At 37.2% G+C, this 18,411-nt stretch overlaps 2 protein-coding genes across 3 annotated transcripts; one reads left to right on the top strand and one right to left on the bottom strand.

Annotated features, from left to right (window-relative positions):
* The first annotated feature begins 2,759 nt into the window (after positions 1–2,759).
* On the top strand, positions 2,760–4,320 carry LOC147535145 (MATE efflux family protein). Its single transcript, XM_086646209.1, has one exon. The coding sequence runs from the start codon at positions 2,780–2,782 to the stop codon at positions 4,298–4,300; it is 1,521 nt and encodes a 506-aa protein (XP_086502335.1). The 5' UTR covers positions 2,760–2,779; the 3' UTR covers positions 4,301–4,320.
* Positions 4,321–4,675: 355 nt separating this feature from the next.
* Positions 4,676–17,757, bottom strand: LOC147535144 (brefeldin A-inhibited guanine nucleotide-exchange protein 2-like). 2 transcript variants are annotated; one of them, XM_086646208.1, is made up of 13 exons: positions 17,519–17,757; positions 13,769–15,325; positions 12,098–12,415; positions 11,566–11,911; positions 11,015–11,437; positions 10,648–10,937; positions 9,599–9,872; positions 8,494–8,993; positions 8,036–8,357; positions 7,460–7,829; positions 6,116–6,801; positions 5,015–5,633; positions 4,676–4,724 (listed from the first exon to the last, which is right to left on the bottom strand). In XM_086646208.1, the coding sequence occupies exons 2-12, from the start codon at positions 14,959–14,961 to the stop codon at positions 5,016–5,018; spliced, it is 5,340 nt and encodes a 1,779-aa protein (XP_086502334.1). In that variant the 5' UTR covers positions 14,962–15,325; positions 17,519–17,757; the 3' UTR covers positions 4,676–4,724; position 5,015. The 2 variants fall into 2 exon arrangements, with proteins under 2 accessions (XP_086502334.1, XP_086502333.1); XM_086646207.1 differs by lacking the exon at positions 4,676–4,724 and having other exon boundaries at positions 4,751–5,633.
* Positions 17,758–18,411: the final 654 nt, after the last annotated feature.

The raw sequence follows: 18,411 nt of genomic DNA, 5'->3' as shown, positions 1-18,411 counted from the left end.
TTATACAAAAGGAAAATCTAAAAAAAGAATAAAGGAACGTAGGAGTTTTGGTGAATATTTTGGAAGAGAAGTCAGAACGGAAAAATTGAGAAAGAATAAGAGGGCACCGATCGGTTAACTAAGGGCCCCCGAGTATTGGATAGAGGTGCTTACAACAATTCTTGGATTCCTGCTTATAGCCTTTTAGCTAGGTTCTTCTGGTAGACTTTATTCTCAAATAGAATTAGTCCTTAAATAATCCATCTATTCGAAACCGAAAAATATTCAAATTATGGAATATTTAGATCCTTCATTAGTGGGTGATCCATTACATAGATATATGCATTGAATCTCTCACTCTCTACCTATTTACTATAGATATGCATTGATTCTTTATCTATATCTAGTTGGTGTAAATTAAGGAATGTTAGGAAAACATTTGCTAGTACAAAAAGCTATATCATCCTAAACAAATGTTTAGAGCTTCAATGGGAGCATGACACCAAATGACAAATCTTCCATTGCCTTCTGTTTCAACTTGACTTTATTTTTATGGTATGTTTGGTAGGCGGAATCATGAATTCGCGGATTCATGAATCCAAGTAATATTTTATAGCTTGTTTGACAACTAAGAATCCTATGATTTATTATTATTTGAGTATTTTTAAACGTCCTTAAAAAAATATGATTTTTGAAAAAAATAATGATTTTGAAATAAAATAATGGTTTTGTAGAAGAAAATATTTTTTTGTTGATTTTGAAGTTGAAATTTAGGTTCATTAATCCAAAATCCTAGCAAATCCTAGGGGGTAGGGTGGGATTTTGGTCCAATACAAATTTTGGAATTATGAATCCTTAGGATTCAAGAGTCTTAGGATTCTTGGTAGCCAAATAAATCAAGGATTCATGATTCCTACTAAATTTCACTTTTAATAGAAATCCTACTTAGAAATCCTGCAACCAAACACACCATTAGTTTCTCGTAGGGCAGGTAGAGTAAATTCAATAACGATATGGAAAACAATATATAGAATATGATTTTATTTAATATTCAATAAATCAAAAGTATTTACCTTTGATAATTCTATTTCAAATTATGACAATATAAGACTAAAGAGGTACGGATGGACTAAAAATACTAATAGGACCCCAAGTTTTGGACCTAACTTGATAATTTTATGTACCGAGGACGAGAGCTATCTTATCCAGAGCCGTGTGAATGGGGACGGGCTCCAACACTCATAAGTAATTTCCGCAGCGGGCTGAGACGGTCTGGGCAGGGTGAACTTTTTCCAGCAATTGGACGGCTTTGGACTAAGCACTTCAAAAGAATTTGGCCCCGTGCCCACCCAAAGAGTCAAGGAAAATAGCAAGCCTTTGGATATTGGAGAATGTTACAACTATCATTCTCAACAATGACATCCCGATCATTTTAGATTTTCGCTTTGTAGACCGGCACAAATTTTGTTTTATGGTCGATTTTTCATGTTCGTAACCTTAGTAACAGTCTTGTGTTTTTTTTTTGTTGAGAAACAGTCTTGTGTTTCTTGATAAGGTGAATATCAAACCCTTTGAATCCAAAATGGAATATATATGAGAACCCCAATGTAAAATAAAGGGATTCCAAATCCAATAATTGAATTTGAGCCATGAATATCAATCATGTTGTTAATTGGCACAAAAGCAGAGTCACTACTTAAAATCAGAAAACAACTCAATCTCAAAAGTAAAAAATCAAAAAGATAAAAATAAAAAAACTAAATGATTGATACTTTATGTGCTCAAAATTCATTGATGACGGTAAAATAGTTGAAGTGACGGTTTTATTTACGATTACAAAAAGAATTTTAGTGAAGATTGAGTAGTTTCGACAAAAGACAATTTATAATGAGTTCTTTTCCCAACAAAAAAACTCCTCTTCCACAGTCTTCCTTAATAAATTCATCATATGACAACTTTTAAAACCGATAGAAAACATATACGTCGTCATCGTATATGTACTGTGGTATAAGACAAATAACCCAATATTAAGGACTAATGATCTTTCTTCTTGCAAAAATATCAACTAGTAATCATCTTGAATTTTTAATGACAATTGAAGACCTGTCTTTCCAAGTGAAAAGACAAGATACCAATATACCATCCACAAAATTAAGGTTTCTTCTTCTTAGTGGATGCAATACTAAAACTGTCAATTTCAAAGTAATATACTAGTATTGTTTAATTTTTATCATTATACTAATGGAATATTAGTACTCCACTAAGTGGAGTGGTGTTATAGTTGTAGATAGTATCTTCTTTATTCCTCCACCATTTTTATATGTGATTCTTCATCATTCTTCTCCTTTTCTTTTCTTTCTTCCTACTTTACTTTATTTTCTTCCTTATAGTCTTCTTTATATATAATATTATACAAATACTCCTGTATTACTTAGCTTTTTTGGTTTCATATCCAAATTTTGCATGATTTCATTAACTATATAACCCTTTATAAAGTCCCAATCATTCTACATACCTCCTTATAATATCATTCAATTTATTTTTTATATTATAGTTTTCATTCTCATCGCGCACTAAATTATCCTGATCTCCTCAACTCTTATCACTTACTAAAAATAAATTATCTACTTTCTTACGAAACCGATGGTTTAAGTCCTCTTCCTACCTCTTCCTTCATTTCACTTCAAACAAAATTTACATTATAAATTAAATTCAAATATAAATAATAAAAGTTAAAAAATTAAAATTAAGGAGATTATAAAGCTGGGGAAACCTTTGAAACCATCTTCACATATTAAACATGTCTTCAACCCCAACATTTGGAGAAAAACATCATCCTTCATCATCCTCATCTTCATCTCTCAATCTTAGATGGCCAACAACTCTCAAAAAAACCATTCTTACAGAGTTAAATACACAAAGAGGTATTTGTGTTCCTTTAATAGCCATGAACTTAACATGGTTTGCCAAAATAGCTATTACAACGGCGTTTTTAGGTCGACTCGGTGAGCTTCAACTAGCCGGAGGAACACTTGGTTTTACATTCGCTAATGTTACCGGATTCTCCGTCTTGAATGGGTTATGTGGAGCTATGGAACCTATATGTGGTCAAGCTTTTGGGGCTAAGAACTACAAGCTTCTTCATAAGACCCTTCTTATGACTACCTTTCTTCTCTTACTTGCTACCCTTCCTATATCCTTTCTGTGGGTTAATGTTGATAAGATTTTGATTCACTTTGGGCAAGAAAAAGACATCTCAATTGTTGCTAAAGACTATCTTTTGTTTCTTCTCCCTGACTTGTTGATTACTTCATTTCTTTGTCCACTTAAGGCCTATTTGAACTCTCAAAGTATAACTATTCCTAGTATGATTACATCTGCTATAGCATTAGCTCTTCACCTTCCTCTAAACATCTTTCTCTCGAGATGGATGGGTCTTCGAGGTGTTTCAATGGCCGTTTGGTTAACCGATCTCTTTGTTATGATTCTTCTTGCAATTTACGCTTTATTTACTGAAAGAAGAAAGATAGAGAGCTGGAATGAGGGAGGATGGTTGGATCAAAGAGTTCATGACTGGTTTAAATTATTAAAGCTCTCTGGTCCTTGTTGTTTAACAACTTGTCTTGAGTGGTGGTGCATTGAGATCTTAGTTCTTCTCACTGGACGCTTACCCGATGCAAAACGATCCGTCTCAGTCTTAGCTATCGTGTTAAACTTCGATTATTTGTTATACTCGGTTATGCTCTCGTTATCTACTTCTGCATCTATACGTGTCTCGAACGAGCTAGGAGCAAACCAAGCTCAAATTGCTCGTCAATCTTCTTGTGTTTCTTTGGGTTTGAGTATTTTATGTGGTTTCGTAGGTGGATCTATTATGATAGCTTCAAAAGGTATTTGGGGTTCTATATATAGTCATGATCAAGGAGTTGTTAACGGTGTTAAGAAGATTATGTTGTTAATGGCCGCCGTCGAGGTTGTGAATTTTCCGGTAACCGTCTGTGGAGGAATTGTTCGAGGAACAGCGAGACCATGGTTAGCCATGTACGCGAATATCGGCGGGTTTTACTTTATAGCTTTGCCTATGGGTGTGACTATGGCTTTCAAGATTGGGCTTAGACTTAGTGGTTTACTATTAGGGTTCTTGGTTGGCATGATATCTTGTTTGTTACTCTTGTTCATCTTTGTTTTTAAGATTGATTGGACTAGTGAAGCCGATAAAGCTCAGAGACTTGCTTCTTCTTCTTCTTCTTCTTCCATGGAAGAAGTTAATGGTGGTGGTGGAAATCATGTGAGTTTGGAAACAGTTAATGGTAAAGTGTGAAAACTGATATTTTCCTTTCAGTTTCTGTTCCGAATGAGGCCAAAAACTGGCAAATTTGAGATGCATGACAAAAGTTGAAACCTCAAACCGTTTCAGAGTTTCAAATTATTGGAATGATTACGCGGGTTGCTTGGGTAACACACAAATCTACACGGGCTCCCACAATTTTGCTTCAATCTAGTCTAAATATGAACAGGCAAACTCAAACAAACCGAAAATCAACCCAAGTTAGCCAATCGGGCGAGTCCATGAAAACAAACAATCTCAAATTTAACCTAGGTTAATTTGAATCTCTGAGTTAGATTTCATATCTGATTTAGAAAAAAAAAAAGCACTACCAACAGAAAATCATGCCACTTAAAACCATCAAAACCATTGAAGGAACAGGACTTCATATTAGTTCAACATTTCAACTTATCCATACCTGTAATAGGCAAGAAATAATGTAAATTGAGACTCTATAAGAAATTATTGGATAGAAAAGTAATCAATTCTAGCATTACAACATCGACGATTTCGATAATAGAAAGCTATGTCAAAAAAAAAATCCATCAACACTATATTTCGCAATAAAAAACCATTCGTTACTCTTTCTTTGTATACTAACAACCTATACTTCGAATGGCGTGACTGAAACGATAAACAAGAAAAATAAGACAACAAAGAATCACAAAGAAATATATCGTACATAGGACGAAGATTTCTATAACTAACCTCAACAAGATTGAAGCAAAATTGGACCCACTGACGAACTCAGCATATCACTCAACGCTACTTGAACTTCACTCGATCCATGTTCGCAACTGATCAGGCTTGAAAAAAGTGGGAAGAAATGAACCAAGTTCTTCTTGAACAAGTCATCTGTTAAAGCTCGAATAGCCTGGAGAGTGGTTACAATTAGAGGTGCTCTTGCTGCTAATTCTCTTCTTTTCATTGATTCAAGAGGGATTGGCCATTGGCATTGACCTTTATCGGTTGAGGAGTGGGAGAGCTGATGTGGATGGGCTATGTCGAGATAAAGTTGCAAGACTTCTTTGCAGAGATCGATAAGGTGGGTCTCTACTCTACCCTCTTCTTCATATGTGGAGGGATGGTCCAGCACGAGATTTTGTAATAGTGTGAGGCAAACTTGGTAGGATTCGTTTTCTAGACGTAGCAATGGAGGATCTTGCATCTGAGTCAAGGCACCGACGTCTTGTAGCTTTGACCGGAGATGATTGTTGACGTTTATCTTGTGAGCATGGGATGCCACGGAATGCAATGCTTCAAATAGCAGAACAGTGTTCTTCGCTGAAAGTTGAGTCCTATACATGTTGTAGATCTCCATCATGGCCTGCAAAAATTTGGAATTCATATCAAATAAGTTTAAGTTATTACTTGATAAAAATATGAATTTGATGATTCGATCTTCCTCTGAAAGAAGACAGTCTTATGTCATTTGTTTTGGCCCCACCAGGGTATTTGGATGCTCGGATACCCCCGTGGGCACTCAAAACACTCCGCCCACTTATCGGGTATATTCTGAAAATTTGTATGTACATCTTGGAACTTGCACATAATAAAGTTTAATAACACTCTAAATATATATACTTCTATAGATAGTATCTCAACATGGATTATTTCCACTCATAGTCTCTTTGATCCCTCGTATCGGTGTCATATATTGATACATGCATCAGTGCTCGTTACATAAGATTTAGAAGAAAATAGAAACGTGTCAACAACTTCACATGTCCTAATGGCTGTATTGAATGTAAACATATAGATGTGGTTTTCCAAGTATATAGTCATAAATAAATGATAGAAACTGCATACCTGAATCAATAGGAGCTGAACAGCAGCACGACACTTGGCATCATTGACTGCATCGTAAATCCTGCTTGATATCAGTTTCTCCTGATCATCATCAGGTGGAACAGATTCGGTAGTTTCTCCGTTAGCAACACTAGTTGAAAAATCTTCACTGATTCTAGCCATACCCTCTCCATCATCAAGGATATGCAAGAAGTCAGGACGTGTGGCACTAGCTGCTTCTTTTAATGACAAAACCACATCCAGCCATTTCTCTTCAGAAAATAGATCACCTGAATTGCTCATTAAACGAACAAATGCAGCAATTCCAATGCCAGCAAGGCTCTGGTGAGGCCGCTTGATAAAACTTACAAGCAACATCAGCACTTTTTTCAATAGTGGATTGACAGTGCCATAGAATTTGACGAAAAGGTCAATGACTAGTTGGAGAGACAATGTGCATGTCTCATACAGCCATGCATCCTGATCGAACTCGCTATCAACTTCAATCCCTTCCCCTTGTGAAGGTCCACGAGAAGGATCAATGGCATGCCTAACATAGTCAAAAATTGGAAAAAGAACTGAATCAAAAACTCGTTCCCACAGAGGTAACGAGAAATGATGACCATGGTTGCGAAGTGTATCAAACAGAACTTGAAGAGCGCTTTTTCGGATTTCAGGTCTTGTGTCAAAGCTAAGTTCCGCCAATCCTGCAAAACAGGATAGATAACTTGATCTTTAATGTTTTGAAAGAAATATGCTACCCCGTGGAAAAGAAAGAATATATGCATCTCTGGACAAAGTTGTTGTAGGCAAGTGTGCGTGCATTTATCCTTAGATATTTATATCAGAAATGCTCGAACTCAATATGACAATGTTATATAAGTTATGAAGCATCCTTAGACATTCTTTAAACCACTTGCGGCCATAAAATGGATCATGGATCATATATGAAGAGTCAGCAGTGCATTACAAACATGTCCATGGACCATCAAGAATACCCATAGTTTAGCTTTTCTATATGGTATGTTTACGTGCCACGATAGGAGTTAACCAGATCTATCTTTTTGGACAACGTCCAGATTCAAGCCCTGGTCCCTCAAGTGGAGAGATATACATGTGACCACTCTAACGAAGTGAGTTTCACAGCTAACCAGATTTATGTAACCCAGTTCTTATCCATTGCTAGCAAAAAGAGTGCCCATTATCAAGTAACTTGACTAATTAGATCAGATAAGAATATGTACTATTAAATCAAAATCAGCTCAGATATGGATGAAAAGATAGCACAACCGAACCCAAATCACCCAATGCCCCCAACCCCCTCCTAGATACATTTGCAAGGTCTGCTTGGATGCATTTTCTTACCTGCCAACAATGGAAACCAGAAATATACGTGATCAGGGAACTCTGAACTTTGTTGTTTTCCATCTTTGCCAAATTGAGTTGATGGTAAAGCAACCTTCCCCAAAGAGTCTTTCTCCTTACTCCTGGAGGAACCAAGATCTCCTTCAGCAAGTTTTGCCGCACAGAAGCTAAGAAAAGCAATTGCATTGAGGCTAATGTCTTTGCTAAATCTGCTATTAGTGAAAGCAATCAGACAGTTCACGCAATCTGTAAAAGTGGTGGTTTCAGTTTCAGTTATATATGGAAAGTAATCACGGATAATCTTCTCAATGATCTCAAAAGCCAACAGAACAATGTTTTTGTGGTCGTCAGATGCTGCAGTTGTGAAAACCTGAAAAATTCGTAGTGAATAAACATTACTTACTAAAATTTGGTTGAAAACGATAAAACTAAGAAAGTCTGAGTGATATTGGCAGAAAGATATAATCATGAAATTCCTCGGAAACAATTAATTCTTAGGTTCCCAACAAAGTTTAAAACATGAACAATAATTAACCAAAAGACTAAAAAGTGAAGTAGATTGAGCTGAATCAATACCATGAACATGCTTTTCCATCCGGATTTGACATTATTGACACGGGACAATACCATCTGCGAGACACATCGGATGATCAATTCTCTGATTTCAACAGCGCTACTCTTACGCATAACAACAACAAAAGGCTTCATAAACTGATTCTGGAAATTGTAGTTAGCCAACTCTTCTCTATCTAAGAACTTCATAGCAAGCTGGCGCAGTGAATCCATTGCGAAAATTGCAATGGAGAGGTTGTCTGAGCAGCCAATGGTAACAAAGAAGTCTGAAAGTACAAGCCAGATGCTTGACCACACAAGCCTGATACGGTTCATGTTGTAATGGCTGCAAGAAAGGCAATAGAAAATAGAAAACAAATTATGATGAAACAACTATATACAAACCAAAAGCATGATCACAATGGATTATAAGGGATATAAGAAAGACAGTAAAAGGAAATGCACGAGAGGAGTTGACATACGCGATTTCAACGATTTTGGTAATGCTGAAAACCCGAGGATCAGATGTAGATCGCAATTCTTCCATGGAAACCTTACAGAGGGCTTTGACAAAATCAATTATTGCTTCACTATTTAACCTCTGACTCCTAGTAAATATACGATCCATTTCGGAGCTTCCAACTTGTTCCAACATGTTTAAGTTAGAAACCAAATTGCTCATTTGTTCAGATGAAACTGATACTGAAGCATGGCCACCTATACCAGCACTATCATATGAACCCCTTCTGGCAGCTGCAGCTGCATGATGAATCTTTCCAGCTCCCTTCTTTTTCAGAACAGGAAGTGTAGTTGACTTGGATTGTTTTTCTGAATCATTCTGAGGCGCAGCAAAGAAAGTTGCATCAGGAGGAGCACCCTCTCCTAAAAGACTCAAGTGCTCAAACCGAGATACACAAGTTAAGATATGTTCCCAGGCTTCTTGTAAGTAATTTCCATCTTCATCTGCAATGGTAACAATTGCCTGTCGATTGCAATCAATTGTCAAATACTCAAATATAACGCCAGATTGACATTATGGAATTCGAGTGTTTTAAAAGATTGCTAACAAAATATGTTCGCAAGTGATTTTGAAAAGACACAGATACCATTTAATGCAAGAGCCATCGAAAAGCATAGAAAGATAACTAATTGTATTATAAATAATTTTGCTAATCATGAACCAGTAACCCTCTGTTTCCCTCCCCATTCCAGTTATGCAGTTGATAAACTTCGCAAATTAACTAGATATTATCCATGCATCAGTTGCTTCCCTTTTCTTATTAGATACTGTATCCAAGTTAGACAAATTGCAGATTCGGCCTTCTCTCTTCCGTATCATCTATCTCGTGGTGTTGTATTCATATTCTCTTTCAAGGGTTTTCTTTACATTATAGAAAGCAACTTCTAGGCTTAATTAAAGAAAATGCTGAAAAACCTACAAGACACAGTTATGGGTCTTCACTTCAACAAAACCCTATCGAGACGCTCAGATTCAAAGCATCTGGAAGAACGTTAATGATAAGAATCATAAGATACAAGTACGTGACAATTAAGCATTAAAAAGTAAAGATCAAACCAAGCACATACCTTGATGGCATCAATATTTTTCTGCTTGATATCTGCAGGTGAGTGAAGAGATGTGAACTTCGCTAGTGAAGTAACAAAAGCATCTCTATGGGTCTTCATGGACATCACGGCAGTAACATGTATTGCATAGCGGAAACCATCAAGACAATAGGCTATCACCACTTCATCATCACTTTGATCTAGTGGAACACTAAAGGCAGCCAACATAGGAGCCCAGCAGACCTCGATCATGAATCTCAAAATTACCACATCAGTTGCTGCATAATAAATTGACCTACAATTGTAAACGGGATCCTGATCAAGAACATTATTTGAACAAGTTCTGTATTTTCACCCAATAAGATGAAATACATGGAATTGGATAATGAGCTGATGTCTAAGGTTTGAAATGAACTAGGTTGCTACTCATACCACAAGTACCTAGGAAGGACTAGTCTTCACATGTTGATTTTAAGCAGTAGGATTAACTCTGTGGTGTCAAATCTTCTTCTCCCACCAGATGAGACTGACTCTAACTATTTTCTTTCTGTTCTCTAAATTCCAGAAATATTATGTTCTGTTTGACTTAGACAAATTTCATTCTCTTTGCGAATTACTTCACTCAATAACTTAGGCACGACCAGCTCTAGATCCAAACTTAGACTACCTATGGTTGGAGTGTTGGACCAGCAAATAGTTCAGACACTACTAAACAGCCCTTTCTGTTACTTTTTGTTATTGCCTAAGTCCACCTTATTCAGACTTAGGTATTGACGTTACACAGCTTATTCGGTGTTTAGGTCGATACTTCATTTCCACCAAAAAAGGATTTATATTTCTTATTTCTATGGCCAGGACTATTCTCTGGGAGTAGAATAAGATCCATGCCACTTCAAAATGCTGGTGGCAAACTGCAGATATTTCAGAACATGAGAGCAACTTGACAAAAGGGGTAACTGTGTCATAAAAACAAATTATTTACCAGCACAAACTTTGCAACAATGAATAAATTATTCATCTTTGACATAGTATGCATTCATTTACAATACCATAAAGTGCAGAAAGCTTACTCAGATTTGCGAGCTTTTTCCTTGAATTGCTCTTGCATATGCCTGATGAGATCGTCACTTGTCTCCATATGTTCGTCCCCTCGCTTACGAATCACAATGTTCAAAATGCCATCCAAGCCTAAGATTCTGTTTGAGTTCACAGACTGCCTCTGTTGAGCAGCCAACTCTTCATCTTTCATTTTGATCTCATTCCTTGAAATGCGCTCATAGAGGGATCTCAGGTATTCTTCAGGTAAATCCTTCCCATCATCTATACCGCGGTTGTTCCTTATAAAATCATCAGGAGACATCTGCACCCCTCGGCCAAAGAATCAGCCACTCAATAATATATTTTAAACTTCTCAAAAGAATATTGAGGAAAATATACCTTGTTCTTGACCATGGGGTTGTGAGCATCAGTGTTCAGCATTATCACAGAATAAGCAAGAACATAGGCAGTATCAGCACTTGTAAAAGCACTTGGATTACATTTCCAGAAACGTTCAGCAAATTTCTCCATAATCCTGTCAATCTTTTGGGCCTCACCAGGCAACCTAAAGCCTTGTAGGAAGGCCCTGATTGCCTCATCAAACTGCATTCCTTGAAATTCAAAGGAATCAACATATGCATGCATTACTTTTAGAGGTATCTCGTCCCTCTCTCCAAGGTAGTCACCAACCAATGTTTTGTTCAATCCAGATGCACTTTTAAGGAAAGATGCTATCTCTTCTGGTGACTCACCTACCTTCTTCGCATTGATAAGGAAGTCAATACCCTTTTTAGGTTTCCGATTAAAAAGAGATATACCTTCCTGCCAGAGTTTTTACATTAGATAAGCAAGTAATATCCAGCGGAATAAAGAAATACCAAATACCAGGTTGGGGGTGGGTGGCAAAATCAATTAGCACTTATAAGTTATAACATAAGAGGAATATCAACCTGAAGCTCAAGCTTGTAAGCCCGTCGCTGCTCTATCGCTGAAACATCAGAAGCCTCGCTGGAGGCCTCAGAATGAGAATCTGATACCTCAGCTAGCTCACCACCATGACCATTTGTCAGAGGAAGACTTCCCGTTTCAGTACTATTTTCAAGCGCTTCAATTTTATTGGAAGAATGAAATTCTGGAATCCGGAACTGTTTGTTCATCCAATCCCCCATTGACTTCAAAATTGCCACTAAGCACTTCATTGCCTCAAGTTTCATGGTTGCATCCTGTGGTGGCTGCAGGCTAGAGACCGAACCAGCAGGGACACCTTGAGCCGTTTTCAGAAGTCCGTTGACCATCCTATCCAGATAATGAGATGACGAACATGCAAATAAGTTTTCAGAACCAAAGAAAGCCTAACATGGCAATGCACTAACACATAGAAAACATTGGCAGTGAACACCATGATCAAACTATATATTCTTAAACTTAACCATGTTGTGTCATAAACAGAAGGATTGGCATGGTGAAAAAGAAAAAGCATACCTCTCGAATATATTCGACGAGTTGACATCACAGTCGTAGTTAATAAAAATATCGACTAAGATTTGTGAATCGACACATAGCTTTTCCAGAAACTTCAGCACAATCATCTTCTGCTGAAAATTCGGTTGGGCAACATTTTCCAAAACTCTAAGAACAATCATAGGGAAAAATACACCAATCTCTGCTTTCAGTCCAGCTCTAAATCTGGAGACCAGACTAATGAAAATGGAGCAAGAAAGCTGAAAAACAATCATGAGAGTGGACGCACTGTTCTTCAGCAATGATAGGCACAAGTACTGCTTAATAGCACCTAGAAATCTGTCCACAACCAGAAAAAATCATAAGATGATACGTCATAATGTATGTGACTCATTTAAAACTATAGGAAGCGACAGATTCTTAAGAAGAATAAACCAAAGAAAGATACTCGAATACCAAAAGAACTGTGTTCGAATGGCCAAATTCAGCAGTCATAGATTCATAATTTTGAGGATGACTACAGAACTCAAACAATAATGTATAGATCAAGTAAATATTTCCGAGTTTCTTCAGTACCTCTGTTCTTCTCATACAAACAAAGAAACTTGGAACTCGTATCCATGTGTGCTCTACAGATCCATAACCAAATGCATGTCTAGAGCCAACTGGAGAGGATTATATTCGCTCTAGGGGGGAGAGAGTGAACCCTGAACCTTAAGAAATCAATTGACTATTCATAATTGGCTTCTTCCATCACCATATAACATCCTCAGATTCCTAGCAGCACCTATCGAAGGCTTGCCTGTCTCTGAAAGTGTTATACTCTGGGTGTCCTACCTCTATCATTTAATGCATTTTGAATGAACATGGTAAATTTTCTACACCTTACAGTATACAAAATTAGCATGTGTTTGTTAATTTAAGAATAATTTGATAATTTATTCTGCATAATGTATATCATATAGTCATCCCCTACAATATGACATGCAATAACTATATATATATATATATATATATATATCATATATCATATAGTAATTCCAAATTTTCGAGGCCGTCTGATAACGTAATAGAAGATGATTTGCTGTTTCTTCTTCATGAACAACATTGAACACTTCAACTTATATAGTAACAAAGCAAACAACTGTCATGTTTTCTTATTACAGATATGGACTTATGTTGTCCTTTATCTTTTCCAGATTGAAAGTTGAGTGAACCACGGCTTTTTCAAAGAAAACCGCCTTAATGCAGAAAATCTTTTTCTTTACATGGGCCATCTTACCCTACCCCTGCTTTTCCCTACATATTTTGGACTGCTCGGTTCCTCTCCTAGATGAAACTTCAAACTCTTGTTCATTCTATTAAGGCACCAAATTAAGATTCGGATGCAATTTGCTCATTTTATTATCTTCTTTTCTTTTTGTTTCCTTTTACTCCCTTACCGATTCTACGAATTATTATTACGCGCTCAACCTAAAAGTCACATTACATGACAAAATGACATGGTAAGTAGTAAAATGCAAAAGTGTGGTCTATCATAAGACAATATAGAGACATAATATGCGACATGCCGACATATGCACATAATTTATGCAATGAGCGGAAATAACTAAAATATCAAAAAGTTAATTCATTTCCCAAGTAAGCGCAATTGAAAAAAGCAAAAAAGTAGGTGTTATGGGAATGACATACCTGTCACTAGTCCTAAATATAGCTCCAGCATTCTCCAACAAAATCTTAAGCAATTCCAGAGCTACAATTTTTCCTCGCATCAATTGCGGGTCAGCCAATGCCTCCTTTGGAGGGGTTTTCATAGAGAGCTTACAAAGAGCTCTAAACACCAAGAATGCATCTCGCCTCAGCTTATTACCTATCTGTATTTCCAAATCGTCATCTTTATCGCCCTCCCCGTCAACTAATTCCCCCTTCCTCCCTTCTAGAGCGGTCTTATACATGCTAATTTCCCAATACTTGGCATCCAACATATCTTTATCTGTCGAATCCAACAAATCTGCTGGATTCGTCGTCTCAACAGTTGTAGTTTCGAAAGCACCATCATGTCCACTCAACGAAGCCTTCCCTACTGTCATTGGATTCAAAACAACATCTATATCCTGCATTATCTTAGTAATAAAACCTTGTACAAACTGAGTCATACTCCCATCCACATCAGATTTTTCAGAAGGTCCCATCAATTCAGCGACAACAATAGGCTGAATCGGAACTGTCGAAGAATCAGCTTCCATTCTTCGAAACACAATAACTAACATTTGGATCAAAGAAGCTTTAGCAGTAGTCTGATTAACAACATTCTTACTACCCAAATATATATCATAACAAGTCCTAACAATCAACAATAAACAATCTCCATGGATCCGTAACGAAATTGAAGTAACAGCTGATAAAAGTGTCCTAAGTACCATAAGTTCAATAGCTTCATCACCTAAATCATGACACTTACAAACAGATTCAATGAAACGCGATAAAAGCTTAGAATCAGGACCTCCAGTCGGATCAGCTTCGCCACGAACATAACCATGAGCAATTAACTTTTGAATTGCATCTAAAGCTGGATCAGCAATTTTTAAGAATCCAGATCCACAGGCAGAGATTAAAGGATTAAGAATCAATTCAGATTCAGATAATGAATACTCAATTGGTCCTCCATCATGTAAAGGACTAGGAATTGAAATGTTATTATGATTAAGTTCAGATGGTGAATCAGGTGATAATGGAGATTTATCAGGTGAAGATAATCGATCAATAACTGATTTACATTCATGAGCAAGTTTTGAGTGTTTTCTCCATGAAGCGTTCTTGATTATCTTTTCTAGTGCTGGAGTAATTACCAGACTCAAACGGGAATCGGCTTCCGAAGAAGCCATTCCCGACTTCTACTAACACTCTCTAACTCTCTCAGATCCGAATGAACGAAAGCGGTTAACAAATTTAGAGAGAGTGAGAGAAAAGGAATTGTTAGGGTTTGTTTCTGATGAGTAAAAGAAGAATTTGAGCTAATAAGTAGCTTACTTAATTTCTTGTGCTGAATTCTTCTTCTTGTTCAGATCAGTAAAGCTTTCATGACTGATGAACTCTTCTCTTTATTTTATTTTTCTGATTTCCTGCGCGCGAGACAGACCAGACAGACAAACAGAGAGAGGGCAAGACTGACCGTACGTACCTTTGGTGAACATAGAATGGTGAAATTCCCCCACACGGATCGGATGAGAGGCCACTACTATAGCCAACCTTTGGTGAAATTCGCCCGGGAAGAGCGTTTCATCCCACTAGAGGCATTTGTCAAGGAGACCCCCTTTCCCCCTTCCTTTTTATTTTAGCTATGGAAGGCCTCAGTCGTAAGTTATCAACGAATATCAATCAAGACAGATTCTTAGGCTTTCCAGCAGGCAGCACGAATATGGAAATATTCCACCTCTTGTTTGCAGACGATTGCATTATTTTTGGGAAAAACACTTTAGACAATGTCCACCTACTCAAGAAAATCCTTCAGGAATTTTGTGATACCTCAGGGCAACTCATCAACTATGCGAAGTCCAACATTTTCTATTCTAAGAACTCTCATCCCAAATTCAAGAGAATGATCATGCGTACTATGAAAGTTAAATATGCGTCCACATCAGAGAAATACCTTGGAACACAACTCTTCATTGGTGCTCAGAAAACGTCCGTCTTCAAAGATATTCTTGATCAAATCAAGAATAAACTAAACAAATGGAATTACTCGTTTCTCTCGCAAGCTGGTCGCACGGTGGTTATTTCAACCATTGCGGCGGCCGTACCCCGATATCAGATGCAGTGCTTCGCAATTCCTAAAGGAATTTGCAAAAGCATCAAGGCCGTGCAACGGAATTTCTGGTGGGGTAAAGCTAAAGGTATCTGCACAAAAGCCTGGTCACAAATATGTACTTCGAAAAAACTGGGAGGTCTAGGACTTCATTTGCCGGACTTGGATAATAAAGCTCTCTTAACCAAATTGGCGTGGCGTCTCAAGACTGATCCTGAAGCTACCTGGGTCAAAATTCTCAAAGCCAAATATTATCCTAACACCAGTACCCCGGGGCCGGCTAAAGCGCATCACTCCTGGACATGGAAAACTCTAAGAAAGCACTACAGCCTTCTGGATGATCTGGCAATTTGGGAAGTACATTCGGGTGAAGACATTAACATACGGACGGATAATTGGATTCCAGAGAGTAATGACCGAATTCCGAACATAAACAACTCTCACCTCACTAAAGTCTCACATCTGATCACTAATAACAGCTGGAATACTGAAGTGCTACGAGCGAACTTTGACATTGATACTCAGAATATCATTCAGGCTATCCCGGTGAATAGCGAAGGTAAGGATCAGCTCCGATGGAAACTCACTAATACTGGTAAATTTACGGTAGCCTCTATGTACCAACACCTCAATAACACGTCGAATAACAATAGCACGAATAGTCAAAATTGGAACTTCATTTGGTCTCTCCCGACCATTCCTCGGATCAAGATGTTCATATGGAAAATATGCACTAAGGCACTCCCGGTGAAGGAAAGAATAGGTAAATACATAAATAATAATTTTACTTGTCCGAATTGCACGAGCATTGAATCTATTGAACATGCTCTATTACATTGTACTCTGGCTAAAAACATTTGGTTTAAGTATAACATCATAGCAGAGAAAATTGAATCCTTATCGGATTGGATCTTCTCATGGGAAAGTCAAATAAATCAAACCTACACTAGTAATAATGTGCATTTTACTACTATATTATGGATTATTTGGAAAGTGAGATGCGACCACTGCTTTCAATACGAATTAAATGACCTCAATAAAATCATCAAAATGATTGAGAATTTCCCTAAAACCCCCATCAAATCTGAGAAAAGTAGGCAGAATAACAGAGACAAATGGCAACCTCCGCCAGCAAATTTTATTAAGATTAATGTAGATGCATCTTTTACCAATGTAACATCCAATGTGGGAATCAGTTTGATAGTCCATAATGCAGAATCACAATTCATCGCAGCGCAAGTAACATCAAAGAGAACGAGGAATAGTGAAGAAGGAGAAGCAATGGCAATCCTAAGTGGAATCGAATGGGCGAAGAAGAATCAGTACAAGAAAATTATAATAGAAAGCGATAATATCAATCTAATCAAACATCTATACCAGAACAGGCATATGGTGAACTGGCAATCGTTAATTCATACCCGGAAAATTATCGAACAAAGGAAAGATTTTGAAGAGGTGCAATTCAAGTATGTTAAAAGAGATCTGAATGCAAGTGCAGACAAATTAGCAAAATGGGCGAGAAAGAAAGGGACAAGTAAAAGCTGGAAGAATATTCCTTGTATATTAGTTAAAAAATATTGTAATAACGTTTTGATTTAATTTTGAAACTCTAGTTCAACAAAAAAAAAAAAAAAAACCTTTTCTTAATGCTAAAGGGACTAAATTGCCCTAGGTCTTGAGGAATATGATAGGTTGCTAGTGGCACCAAAGTTTCGCTATAGTGACGAAAGACTTTTGGTCGATTTGACAAATTCGATTGGAGATTTTTGTGGAAGGTTTGAAACCTTCGACGAAGGTGATCGTCTTCCTCTAAGACGCTTTCATCCCAACACGAAGTGTTTTTTAGGGAGTGGAGGAGTTTCTCTATCGGTGAGAGAGAGAGATGAGAAATGAAGTGGAGATAAATTATGGTGGACCTGGTGGTTGGTAGTGATAGCGACGAGACGAAGATAAATGTGGTAAGGATGTTCTTTAAGAAAAGAGTTAGAAAGTATCAAAAAGTATAACTCTCTAAACATTTATGTAATTGGTGAAATTGTATGCCATCCCCTCAAATCGACTATGCACGTACTATTGAAATATGCTTATGTATTGTTGGTGGTGCAGGAGCATTTCTAGTTTGGATGAGAGAGAAGAATAATGCCATAAGGACAATATCTTAGAGATATATGCTCTAAGATATTATTATGTGGGCATATAAGTTTTGTGTGGAAAGGAACATACAGTTTGTATCAGATGTACAAAAATCAATGAACAGTTTCCTAATTTCCACTCGTAGTGTGGGAGTATCTTTAGATTGATCTGTATTTGTCTTAATTTTCCCTTTCATTAAGGGTTGTTTACAGTTCTAAAGGCGCTCCATTTTTTTCATAGGGGAGAACCCCAAATTCGGTTGGAGTGTCTTTAGCAATAATTAAGGCTCCTTAAAATTTCCAAGTAATGTAGAAAAATGGGCTTATTTTGAAGTATAGATACTTAAAGACAATTTCTTTTAACCATTAGAGAAGCCCAATCTATCTTTCTCTCTCTC

This window comes from Eschscholzia californica, unplaced genomic scaffold (assembly GCF_041429995.1).
Source record: "Eschscholzia californica isolate CP2 unplaced genomic scaffold, dmEscCali1.0.p SCAF_6, whole genome shotgun sequence".
NCBI classification, from domain to species: Eukaryota; Viridiplantae; Streptophyta; class Magnoliopsida; order Ranunculales; family Papaveraceae; genus Eschscholzia; species Eschscholzia californica.
This window is presented reverse-complemented; position numbering and strand designations above follow the sequence as displayed.